Below are 13,815 nucleotides of genomic sequence, written 5' to 3' on the forward strand. Positions count from 1 at the left end.
ATCCACTTCCCTGATATACGACCCACATCTAGCACGCCAGCTACAGCAAACCGTGCATGACAGAATACTTGGGTTGTGGCTGGCAGCTACAGTGCCCAGGCTGGGGAACCCACCATGTCTCCTGCTGGACATCCACTCCGTCCATCAGGTGAACCCCCTTGTTATCATTCCACTTGGAGCCGGGTCCAAAATTCAGGTGGGCTACACCACTGGAAAAAATGTAAAATAACGTCTACTCCTGAAGTCATGCATTTCAATGCCCTATATAAATCCTTGCTGCTAGCAACCAATGGGCCATGGAAAGCAAGAAATCCAGCCAGTAGCACACGCACCAAAAAGCTCCCAACCAAAAGATACTAAATGTAGTCTTAAAACTCGGACGTGACTCGTCTGAGTCAACTCAGACTCAGTTGATCCTGATGTACTCTGCTGCCTCAAGTCACCCCCAACTTGGGAGGATGATGGATGCTACACCTACACATAACATTAAGCGAATACTTGCACATATGACCCAACCCTTTCTGAGCTTCTTACCTTCCTACTATTCTACCACCATCGATGACCTTTGAGAATCACCTGCATCTAAAGTTTACTGTGGGTAAAGTTCATCACAGAGGCCTCAACTCATCGACCACGTCAAATCTCACAAACAAACAACTATTGAAACTGAGTTGATTCCAATAGAATCTCCATTGTACTTGAGTCGGAAGACTTCGGCATGACGATACCGGCTTGCCGCTTCCTCCCCCCTTTTTTAATTCAAGGGAAACCAAAAGAATGGGGACCAACTTCCCACACCATCCAATCAAGTACATGAGTATTCACTAGTTGTACGGGAACCATCGGATTTTTTTTTACCATTGCATAAGTGGGGCAAGATCACCAATATGCCCAATAAAAAAAAAAAAAAAAGGAATCTCTATATTGGAAGAATCCTAACATTTGATAGAGGGTCCATCTTTGATAGATGGTCCACAAATATTGGAGTAAGAGAAGATTGGCAGAAACAAGTGATGCCCATCCTGTTGGATCATTGAACCATGGGCACAGCCAGTACAAAGTGAAAACCTGGACTTACCCAGTCTTGCATCATTGTAGTAAAAACCCAGCCACAGGATGGCAACAGAACATGGGCCCCACTTGCAGGATCGAAGTGGGGCCCACCCATCAACGTCCCTTTTTTTTTTACAGTTATATCCAACTTTTGAATCTGAAGTTGTAAGCATCGCAAATGCATCACGTCCCGCTATAGTAGCACAGCCCAATCAAACCCTAAACAGCCTTGTGTACAGCAAACATCCTCGACAACGACTCAAATCACATGCAAAGCATAGAGCGTTTTTCAATAAGATTGTGCCCAAAATGTTCATCGCTACCACCTTCAGTTCCACGATTCCAAGATCCATAATTCAAGAAATAACCAAGTACTTACCTAGACCGCCCTGCTGTTTCTGTAACTCGTACCACCAACAATCATGCCCTGAAAATTCCGGAGAAACCTTAAGAACAAGATGGTAATAAGGAAACTCTAGCGATACCCTTCAGGGTTCTCATCTGCGCACAAGCACACACACACACACCCGCAAATCACCTAATGCATTCCCATGCCCAGACACTTTCATGCACTTGTATTTCAGGGGCATATTATTTGTACGGTCGAGGGCAATTTGGTCATTCTGTCTACTTACCTCCAAAATCCACAAGCAGCAGAGATGGCAATCTGAGGGAAAAGTGAACTCAATTGAATTTGTACTCCACAGATTAAAGTGGGGCATAGAAAACTCACCGCAAAAATCCATCTGAAATTCAGATTCAATATCGGTTGTATGTCTTCCCATAGTCCTCATGTCTCTGACGCTGAAACTCGCTGTAGGAATCATGGGGGGGCCTCGAACTCGAATAATTCTCAACGGGATATGGGTATCTGCCTCTCAATTCCATTGGCACATTAGCTCCCATGTAATGAGGATTCCCAGATGAGCGGTCGTAATCTGGATAATTCGGTTGGTTATACGTATCGTAGCTTGGCGCCGACACATGCTGGTGGGCCCTTTGCTGCCTTTGCATGTTAAGTTGAAGAAACTCTTCCCATTGCTTTGCATGCATGCCCCTTAGTATGGCCAGTTTCTTCATGTAAGTCTCTCTCAGTTCTCTGGTGGTCTGCATTGTGATAGAAATAGAGTCAAGAAAAGTAGCAAAGACGGTGGGGGGAATATTACCATACATTGATTGCACACATCCCTCAGCCTCAAAATCACATAAGAAATAACATAATCATCATCCTTCAGAGAAGAATGAAAATGCTGGTAGTTTAGGAATGCAAGCGCATGATGAAGATCAGACAACACATCTTCCTTACCAATATGACAGATGCCCTTTGTTATGGATAAGATGCCCATGCATTTTCCTAATTCACCAAAATTGGAAATTCATGTTTTTCAAGAGCAGCAAAAGGACCCTCAACTGTACCGAGAGAAGAAAAAGAAGAGACAAGCCAATGATTCTGTGAAAAGAGAGCTAATTAACAGAAATTTCTAAGGATGCACGGCTGCACATTTTACCTTTGGAAATATCAAGCACAAGATGTAAGAAAAGGCACACTTTGATTGGTCTGATAGGTGATGAACCCGAGTGGAAAGAAGGGTGTCATACTCATACGTATGGGTCGCGCCACCCTGTCAACCAATCGAAGTGCCGGTTTGCACTTTCTGGTGCAAGTGTAAAAATTCCCAGAATATCAAGGATGTGTAGCTGCATATTTTACCTTTGGAAATATAAAGCCCTGCTCATCTGAAACACAAGTGAGAAAAGCCACAATTCGATTGGTCTGATAGGTGGTGAACCCGAGTAGAAAGAAGGGTGTCATACTCGTACGTATGGGTCACACCACCTTGTGAACCAATCAAAGTGCATGTTTGCATCTTCTTCTCGCACGTGTAAAAATTCCCGGAACATCGTGAAGGAATAGTTCAACAACTGTTGCACGGGATTAGGAACACAATAAAATTTATATGCATATGACTCTTACCCACGGGAATTTTCCCCGTCCCATCTATCTTGGATGGTTACTTGACTGCCTCATTCTGACAAATCCACCTCACTTGGCATATTTCATCCACTTCTTAAACTCGGGTTTACCATTTCTTTGAATATAAGGATGAAACCAACAAGAGAAAATACTTCATCATATGTGCTATGTTCAGATTCATTTGCCTCAAGATGGCGAGAAGCAATACGAAGACTTGTATGCTTAAAGAGAACAGGGTCTTAGATAAGAATAATTGGAGAAATAGGATTCACATGGCCGGCCCAAAATACCTGGACAAGGCTCTGATGACGACGAGTAAGTTCGCTAACTAAAAAAATTTTGGACCCAAAGGTGGGACCCATTCAATCAATGTTAAAAATGCATTAATCAAAGAAAACAATAATTGGGAAAATCAAGAGGCCAATTGGAATTTAGATCATAATGAAAGTTATGGCATAAGTTTGACACTGGCTGCCAACCTGACACAACCCTCCTTTATCTGAGCTGGGGACCAGCAATGAGAGCACAAAACTTCCAAAGAAGCAATGTAATAGACTATTACATAGGTTGATTGCAATCAAGCGCTATCTAATAGTCTATTAACATAGGTTGATTACAATCAACAGGTTGCCAACTGTAATTTAGATACGGGATGGTAAACTATGTAATAGTCTATTAACATAGGTTGATTACAATCAACAGGTTGCCAACTGTAATTTAGATACGGGATGGTAATCAGTATCTTGCAATCCAGAGTTAAGATTCAATCTATAAGGAATAACAGTCGATCAAAACCACAACCACCAAATGACCCAGCATTAAGGATAAAAGCATAGTTAAAATGAGAAATCTGAATGCAACAGAAAAGATGTTTTACTAAGCCATGTATAGCTTAATCCAATGCATAGGCTTGGAAGTAAGTATCCATACCTCACGGTGCTTGTAGTTTTCTTCATCCTCTTCCTTGTCACGGATTCTTCCAAATTCCATTGCCTCCCTCTTAAATTCCATTTCTAGTTCTTCCAATGTCTGCGGATAAGCAGGGAATTCAAACTTACGGCCAGAATGGGCGTCTGCCCCACGCCTCTCAGTATCCCAGTTTTCAGTTTTAGGCATCCCAGCATTCTGAGTATGGCCGTCATATGAACCAAACGCATCGGCAGTGAAAGCAGAGCGTGGTGGAGATCTCGAATGGCTTGGGCGACCCCTAGCTCCGTCATTACCATAAGCTTCACGAAATCAAGAACGAGTTAAGCGAAATTCCACTTTATTTCCAGATTTCTAACATAGACGGTAGCTTTAACTAGAATCTATCTTATATTCAAACGAGCAAAGATGGCAGACAGAATACTGAAATCTGTGAACCCATCCAATACATACAAGTCTGGATATGCTTTCAGAAAATAATTTCGTATTGGAGATAACCCGACTGGTTCAGAACCATGCTGAAAATTACTTCAGATTCGAACACATAAAGCTTGAACTTACCTCTTGCTGCAAAAGAAAATTAATAAGCAACACGCAAGTTCATTAAAAAAGAATGTAAAAGAAATGTCGGCCGTACAAAATTTTATAAAAGGTTCAACAAGCTCCGAGCCTGGGTTTACCAGCTTTATATGGGTGCCGCAAAAATACTGTATGCTGTCCCTACCTTGTGGTGACCTCCTTGACATCTGCTTCAGATCCTCACGCAGATGATCTTCAATAACTCTTTCCTGTTTAAAGGCCTTCGGTTGGACCTGTGGGGGTTTTCTGGGACTATGATGAGAGTGAGACCTTTGGGATTCCGAGCGCCTCAACTGAGGACCCACGGGGCTTCTATCAGGGGATCTGGATCGGGTCCTGTGAGAAGCCGAAGAACCCGCTGCCTTAGCTTTTTCCTCATCCTGAATCACTTTGTGCACAGCATCGACGCCTTTTGTTAAGCTTGAGTCATCTTTGGCACTGATGATTATAAACTTCTCCTCCATTCTGAATTTGCAACCAGCTTCCTTTTCAATCCGGTGGATTACTTTTTCTGTAAAAAGAGCCCTGATATGCTTATCTCTTGCGGGCACCCTTTGGAAAAGATCTTGGGACCTGCGACTTGCTCCAAGCGTAGATGGACAACCCTGTCGATAAAATGTGTCACTAGGAAATCATGTGGGTGCTCCCAACACCAGGATAATATAACCCAGCCTATCTATAAGAACCGTGCTAGCATACGTCATGCGGCTACCTACTACTAACCAAGCGCCATGTGGGTGGAACTTTCATGAGATCCACCCTGTCCATCAAGTACCCTGTCTAATCTTCACCCTCGAACCCAAATATTATGATGATCCGAAACTCAGACCATAGGAAAAAGTTGGGATGGAACGTCCACCATTAGTTGTGTGTGGGGCTGACTGTGGTATTTATATTCCTTCCAATCCATACATCCGGTGTAACCCAAAAAACATAGTATTCCAAACAAGAGTTCTGAACCTGATGGACGGGAAAGATTTCATGCACTTTAAATAGTTTCCCCACATTAGAGAAAGTTACCCCTAGTAGGCACCACACAAAGTATGCAAGAAGGCTACAAAATCAAAATGCTGAAGTTTAATAACTTTCCATATGGAAAAACATGAATCAACTGTAAGGCTAGAATCTCTATTCAAGAAAAATACTGAAAAACGGGATCCATCCTCCTAACTCATGATATTTCCACCACGATACGAATAGAGAATTCTCAAATACCCATTTCAACAAAAATCAATCACACCTGTGTAAAATGACCCGATTGTCCACATATTTTGCAGATCATTTCTTCCTCCTTCCTTTTCTTCCAGTTTCTTTCAGTAGCCTTGGCTCTAGCTACCCATGCTTTAGCTTCCCTACTAGTAAAATCAGTGGGAACAGCATTCGGATCGTGTGGCTCATCTTCTTCCTCAGACTCAGCATTAGCATTTGCACTTGCATTGGGCCTTTTATTTGAGTTTGCTTTCTCTTGTGCATTGTTAGCAGTTAAACCAGGTGGACCGGTATATGCCTTTCCATAAACTTCGTCAAAAAGTTCATCATCTATTTCTGGGACAGGTTTCTTTGCCATCAGAGTGCAAATCACCAATTCACACCTGCACAACCTTCAAACAGCAATCCACAATCTTCATCAATATCAAACAAAACAAAGTGAAATCTATGCTTCAAAATATCTTCCAGTATGCATCATATCAGCCTCACACTCAGAAACCAGTTTTTTTTTTTCTTTTTCTTTTTCTTTTTTTCATTGAGAATCCATATCTACAATGATACTGATCTTTTGAACCTTGGTCAAAATGACAAAGCGACTGTGGAGGCTAGCCTTGGTAGCAGGTCTTTGGGCTATTTGGGGCGAGAGCAACAACCATTGTTTCAAAGACAAACAGGGGACAGTATCTTGGATGATTGAGAAGGCTAAGGCGGATGTACAAGATTGGACATCTAATCTTGATTTTGACGTAGACAACTTCTCTTAGCATCCCTTGGGGTGCTCTCTGCAGCTTTCCGCGCTATTGGCACATTTCTAATAAAATTTCCATTATCTTTTCAAAAAAAAAAAGGCAGCAATTGTCTAGGAAATTCATCTTCAATGCACTGATAGAAACATTGTTTTAAAAAACCATACTAGCCACCAAACTGCAAGGGCACCGGTTTGGTCGCACTTGCACCGGCTCAAGCTAAGTCAGACAACTGGTTCAGCATTTTTTATTAAAATGGAATCCATTTAAAATCAGCAAGTATATGATTAAGGAGTCAATGCATTATCAGCATCAAAGCCTTGTCCCAGCTACTTGCAATCAGCTTTACAAGTCCTGCTTAGCTGATCAATTCCATGCCAGGTACTATTTGGTATCAAATGTAAATGGAACATGCCACTGATTGCTGCACATTGTGATGTATCTGGCCCATCTAGGGCTAATTACCATAGGGCTAATTACCATGGTGTGCCGTAAAGGCCGTCACGTAAAGGTAACAGTGGCAACCGTTACATGTTACAGGGTCATGAAGGCCATAACAGCCGTTATGGAAAAAATGACTTGTAAAAGCCATTACAGCCCCCATAACAGCCTATTAAGCTACCTGTAAAGGCCTTTACGCCACCCATAAAGACTGTAAGGACCCCTTATGGGGCCAATATAGGTTTTTCAGATTTTTTTTTTCCAAAAAAAAAAAAAAAGAGACCATAATGGCCATTATGGCTCTTGTAATGGCCGTTACACCCCGTTACATAAAGGTAACGGTGATGGCCACTATGGCCATGGTGTGCCGTAAAGGCCGTCACGTAAAAGTAACAGTGACAACCGTTACATGTTACGGGGTCATAAAGGCCGTAACAGCCGTTACGGAAAAAATGACCTGTAAAAGCCATTACAGCCCCCATAACAGCCCATTAAGCTACCTATAAAAGCCGTTACGCCACCCATAAAGACTGTAACGACCCCTTATGGGGCCAATATAGGTTTTTCAGATTTTTTTTTTTTTCCAAAAAAAAGGCACCGTTACCATCACAGAATACCTTGCCAATTACTGGATGAATTATTTCTCTGAAATCATGCCAATCGGAAGTTTATGACTATCTAATATGGCATCAATATAAATTGTCCATATGGTGGTCCCACTTTGAATGGGTTACAGTGCAAAATTATACCATTCCTGCAACCTGTCCAATAAATGGCTTATTTTTTAATGAGGGAAATCACAAGTCCTTTACAGTGTTAATATATGCATTGCTCTTAAATCACGTGCCAATTACTTTTTAAAATACAAGTACATTTAGATTTAACCTAAATAAGATTGCCAATTATTATCACAAAGAAGTAGTTTGAGAGAAGCCGTTAGTACTTTAGTCTACCTTGAGGATTGCTTTCAGCGACAATTGAGTATTATGGAATTTTTTTCCCCAACAATGATTGTGAACCCGCAATTCAAGAAAAAACCGAATGTACCGGATGGTTTTGAGAAACCAACAGCAGTGCAGGTCCTGACCCAACTGCAAAATGGGTTCAGTATGGCAAACTACATTGCCTCAGCTCAGCTGCCAGGTCCTGGCCATCTGGGGATCACCATATCAACATTGAAAAGATTACTGGCTGAAGATACACAGGGATTTGATATAAGTATAAGGGGCATGTCAAGAGTCAGATGCAATAGACAAATTCGTTCCTAGCTGAAACCAAACTGTAATGCCTGAGATGAGAAACCGAGTCAATATTCCTACATGAAATAAGCAATGTGCATAGCACAATGGCTATATACATCATGCACATTTTCTGATCAAATCTTTCATCTCAACTAGGACTTACCAAGTATCTGAAAATATACCACCCAGTATGGCAAACTACACTGCCTCAGCTCAGCTGCCAGGTCCTGGCCAACTGGGGATCACCATATCAACATTGAAAAGATTACTGGCTGAAGATACACAGGGATTTGATATAACATCATCTCTCAAAGACCAGTAAGTATACAATAACCATTCTTCGTAGTATAAGGGGCATGTCAAGAGTCAGATGCAATAGACAAATTCGTTCCTAGCTGAAACCGAACTGTAATGCCTGAGATGAGAAACCGAGTCAATATTCCTACATGAAATAAGCAATATGCGTAGCACAATGGCTATATACATCATGCACATTTTCTGATCAAATCTTTCATCTCAACTAGGACTTACCGAGTATCTGAAAATATACCACCCAAGATCAATGGTGGTAGGCATTGTGCATGTTTTTTGATAACTCTTGATTTCAAATACAATTTACCTTGTATGGGATGTATAACTTTTTTCATAGTAATGCAACTTTATTAGCACCAAACACAGATAAAACAACCTGGACCCCTCCCAATCAGCCGTAAGATCTTCTCTGCTATATCCACAAATTGATTTACCCACTCTGCCCAAGATATAACCCTGCCCTTAATCTTACAAACATATAAATGTCAATATGCTGCCTCACTGTTACGGCCCTTTATTTTTCATAATGGGCTGATTCACCACCGAATCAAGTAGAGGGGGTGACTGTTTCCTTTACATAACGGCCTTTATGGCTGTAATCTATTACTATTACCATGATTATGGATGGTCCTAGATTGCTGACAGCAAACACGTGTCCAAATTATGCTTACAAGCTCCAACCAGTGCACATTTCCTTAGAAGTCTAAATCCAAGTCACAACAGCCAAAAACAAAGACTTTGAATAGTCAACCAAGTTTGGACATGTTATTATTCCTGGATCAACAGGTGGCTTGGGATTATGATTATTAACTAGCAATGGAAAATGCAATGGTGCCAAGAAGACGGGATGCGACACCACACTGTTGCCATTTTATGAAGTGTTACAACGGGATACTTTGTGCATAAATCATGTGTTCTAGATTGGTTCTCACCAGAGTGTTTACTGTTAGATAAAAGAGTAAGATAGCAGAGAATGTGGTCAACCACAGAGTGATCCTGAATAAATTTAAAGCAAAAGGAAACAATAGAAAATATATATATAGGGAGTTTTCATTATCATCGCCATCATCATCATCATAGCCTTGCCCCAGCTTAACTATCCTTCAGTAAAATTCAAGAATTTGCCATTCCCTGAGTTGGTAAAGGGGACTACAAAATTTAAGTGGGAGCTTTGAGGTAGAGTTTAGTGGTCGGATAAGTGACACACACACACACACACACACACACACACACACACACACACACACACACAGAGTGCTGTCTAGTGAATTATAAGGGGCCACATGCATGAATACATTGAGGGATACAAGCAACACAACTTGAAAAAATGTCTTGGAAGGAAAAATCCAACGGGGAATATGAGGCTCAGGTAAAAGGGGGAAAAACATTATATTCCAAGTTTGTAGCAAGCAAGAAATTGATTACAAGTTTGAGCTCAACGGGAGGGTATGTCTGAGGACTGAAATACAGAGGGTAAAGGGCAATATCCAAAGCAAGCATGTTTCTGTTAGGGTTCTTTTAAGCGGGTGTTTACATTAGTATTGTGCTATTGAGTAAGATCCTACTAATCACAAGCGTGTCAGCAGAGAAGGAAGTGGTTGTACAGGAGTTTGTTGATTTTATTTAGTCTTCTGGATGATGGCTCATTCCACCATAACTTCCCCATATTGTTCCTTGGGTAGGCACTCATTCCAGCATCAGCAGCAGGTGAGTCGTGTCAGGAATGGGTCATCCCTAGGCCTTTCCCTCGAAACATGAGAGAATTGGGTAGTGGGAAGTACTGAGCATTGAATCTGTAAAACATCTCTAGCAGATAAAATGCAGCAAACAATTTAAAAAATCCCGCCGGTCAAAATGCATAGCGCCCAAAGATACAAGACTGTATTATTGAGCGATCGCCAAAATGGCAAAAACCATCAAACAGACATTCCTAGATGTTCACAGTTTATATGTCCAAAGGTGCAAAATTTTCAAAATGTGACATTTTTGGACCATCCAAACACAACCCATTTTCTAAAAGAAGAGTTATGTGACACTCAGGCTGTTTATGATGCTTGATATGCAGGCACTCAGAAATTGTACACATGGCATATATTAAATAAAACAAAACCAACCAGATTGTGCAGCCCACTGTCTCACAATCCCAAGATCAGATTGGTTGAACAATCCTAACCTTTGATTTGTGGACACTTGTTTGTGGAAATAGGACAGTTGAACATTTCTCAATTTTACCTGTCCAATAAATGTCCACCAATCTGATATTCATGATACATCTAAACTGGGTACCATAATTTGGCCAGTTTAGTTTAACTACTCGTGTGCCACGTGTGCAATGTATATGTATTTTCTAAGTGCATGTGCATCATCCATCACAGTCAGCCAGAGTATCAAAGCTTTTCACCATCTAAAATGGCAATGGTATAGGTTAATTTGATTTTCCCTGCATCAAATTTTCAGAAACAAAAAACAAAAGGAAAATCAGCAAAGAAGAAACAAAAGGCAAAATCGTAACTATTTCCGGTTTTTTATGATTCTAAAAATTCGATTAATGATGCTAACCCCCAAATGCCAGCAATTCGTCATAAAATCCAGATGGTAAAAGACTAATCTAACACGAATCCAGTACAACCAACTGGATATGAAAGCTTTGCAGGTAATGTGCTCAGTGAATACAATGAGGAAGTAGTCTCCGACTTGAAAAAAAAAAAACCTAATTCATCAGTATGAATGCTGGGGAAGTTGCAATTCGATTCGATGGCGCATCCAAACGCAACAAAATCCTTCAAGGGCTTGTGAAAAAAGAAAAAACAAATGCACTGGGATTATTGTTGTGTATGAAAGGAAAGAACAGCTCCTTTCAATATTCAAAACCCACTCAACAGATTTCAGAAACGGAGAGAGAGAGAGAGAGAGAGAGAGAGAGAGAGACTAACCGTTGTGTTGAGGAGCTAGAGATTGTAGATGGTTCGCAGGATAGATGTCTGAGATGTCTGGGTTTCCTCTCCTTCTTCTCCTTCTTCTCCTTCTTTCGAGTGCTCTCCAAGTCTCTCTCTCGCTCTCGCAAGGGTAAGCCCTAATTTCAAGCGGCCTCTGTGGGTTTTTCTTGGAAAAGGAGATTTGCTAAGAGCCACACGAGTGGAAGATGGGGTCCATTGAAAAGGTGGGACCCATCTGGGGACATGCTCCGGCCGGATGAGGACTGCGTCCTACACCTGGACCGTCCTGGCAGGAGCTATGTGGGGCCCACAGTGATGTATGATCCAAGCCGCCCATCTATTTTAAAGGATTAACTCAAAAAAGGAGGCAGATCCAAGGCTCAAGTGGGCCACACCACAGAAGCGGTGGTGTTAATGATGCCACCGTTGAAACCTTCCTAGGGCCACCCTGATGTTTATCAGCTTTATAAAAAAAACTTCCGTATCCTCCTAGAAGTTTTTCAACGGCAGTGTTGAATCCCCCCTGCATCACGTGGTGTGGTCCCCTTGAGTCTTGGATCTGCCTCCTTTTAGGACTTATACCTTAAAATAATCTTTTAAAATGAATGAACGGCGTGGATAAAGCATATGGACCCGTTCCAACTGTGGGTCCTGCTGTGGATGGAGCATATCTCTTCACACAAGCGATCCTCACCGGACGCGAATTTCCTACTACAGTTATTGTAGGGAGCCCCAGCAAAAAAACGAAAAAAAAAAAAAAAAAAAAAAACCTTGTGGGGTCCACCATGATGTGTGTGTGCAATCCACTCCGTCCATCGTTTACGCCGGCTCCTGTTATAAGGTGAGCCCAAATTAAGGCTGACGCCTACCACTGAAACCTTCCTGGGACCCACCAAAGCATTGGATCCAGCTGATGTTTGGTTTTTCCCCTGCATTTTGAGGGAGTGAACGGCTTGGATGTCATATAAAGTGGACCCCACGAGGGTTTGAATGTTGAGCGTCCCCATCCCACTTATCCCTGCTGTGTGGCCCACTTGAGCCGGGCTGATTTTGGGGCTCGCCTTCCAACACGAGCTGGCGCATGTGATGGACGGAGTGGATGCTGCACCCATACGGTTGGCCCCACAGAGCTTTCTGTTGCATGGGCTTCCTACGACAACTGTTGTAGGAAATTGGCGTTCATCCTAACCATTCATTTAATGGCTATCAAATGGATGGTTAAAATGAAAAATAACGAGTAGTCTAAAATCGATGGGAAAAATCGGATTGTTAATATTATCAAACCAGCGAAGTTCTTCAGTGATGCTCGATCCACGGTTGGGTCAGCGATTTGGACGGTCCGGGTTGCCTTATGACCATGCCACGTGTACGTCTGAGGAGTCAACACCAGTTTTTGGGCATGATTGTATATTGCTCCCTATGGTGTGCGGCACCTGACTTTTTGTTAGGGATGATTCTTGTGATTTACGGTTGAAATGAGTATGCCTACCGGATGCACAGTTTGGATTCCACAAACACACCATGTGTGGGGCCCACACAGCTCGAAGGTACCATACGTCCATACCCTGATCAATGTGACCTTTGGTTATAATCCATCAGATCTGTGATTTGGACGGTCTGATTGCCATTGACATGTATATCTCGCCTACAGTCAATCAATCAACACCACTTAGAAAATATGCATGTGCTGATGCACTTGATCATCTACATCTCTGAGACCATCATCTGGTGATCCAGATCATGGATATGATGGCCCACCTTGAACAGGAGATTAATCAAAATTTCAAATATTAGAGCATCCTAACCTTTTCATCGACGGCTCATTTTCCCTTCAATGGGAATTTCAGTAGATAATTATTTTCCCTGACTTTTAAGCTATTGGTTGAAGAGTTAGGGTGAAGAGTCTATCTTCCGAGAAAGGGTACAATGCACGTAGGCCCGTTTGTATTGAAGATTAACCCAAGCCTGACCTGACTCCAAGAGGACCCAATCTGCAACCCAACCCCACCTAGCTTCCAACCAGGGTGCTCAACCTGAATTCCTCTATCCTCAAACCCTAAACTGACCCAAACCCCATGCGTGCGATTATTCCAAACCCGACCAAACATGGCCCGAATTTGCTTAACCCAACCTGATTTCAAATTGGGTTGGAGTTTTCCAGCCCTAACCCAACTAAAGGACCCAGACGACCCAACCCAACTTAACCTGTACTTGGATTTGGTTGCAGCTGTACTTCCTAGAGAACAGTTCAACCATGTATTAGGTTAGGTCAGTTAGATTCAGATCATAAGGAGGACACGCTCAACCATAAGTGCAACCATATTATTAAATGGGTTGAAAATCTCAACCCAACAAAACCCTTTTAATCTAATCCACCTAACCTATTTAAGTGTATG

At 42.0% G+C, this 13,815-nt stretch overlaps 1 protein-coding gene across 2 annotated transcripts; it reads right to left on the reverse strand.

The window, feature by feature from the left end:
- Positions 1-1,322: 1,322 nt before the first annotated feature.
- Positions 1,323-11,622, reverse strand: LOC131226206 (uncharacterized). 2 transcript variants are annotated; one of them, XM_058221973.1, is made up of 6 exons: positions 11,417-11,622; positions 5,775-6,126; positions 4,680-5,139; positions 3,959-4,257; positions 1,787-2,160; positions 1,323-1,480 (listed from the first exon to the last, which is right to left on the reverse strand). In XM_058221973.1, the coding sequence occupies exons 2-5, from the start codon at positions 6,099-6,101 to the stop codon at positions 1,813-1,815; spliced, it is 1,434 nt and encodes a 477-aa protein (XP_058077956.1). In that variant the 5' UTR covers positions 6,102-6,126; positions 11,417-11,622; the 3' UTR covers positions 1,323-1,480; positions 1,787-1,812. The 2 variants fall into 2 exon arrangements, with proteins under 2 accessions (XP_058077956.1, XP_058077955.1); XM_058221972.1 differs by having other exon boundaries at positions 5,775-6,135; positions 11,417-11,620.
- Positions 11,623-13,815: the final 2,193 nt, after the last annotated feature.

Source organism: Magnolia sinica, chromosome 14 (genome assembly GCF_029962835.1).
Source record: "Magnolia sinica isolate HGM2019 chromosome 14, MsV1, whole genome shotgun sequence".
NCBI lineage: Eukaryota > Viridiplantae > Streptophyta > Magnoliopsida > Magnoliales > Magnoliaceae > Magnolia > Magnolia sinica.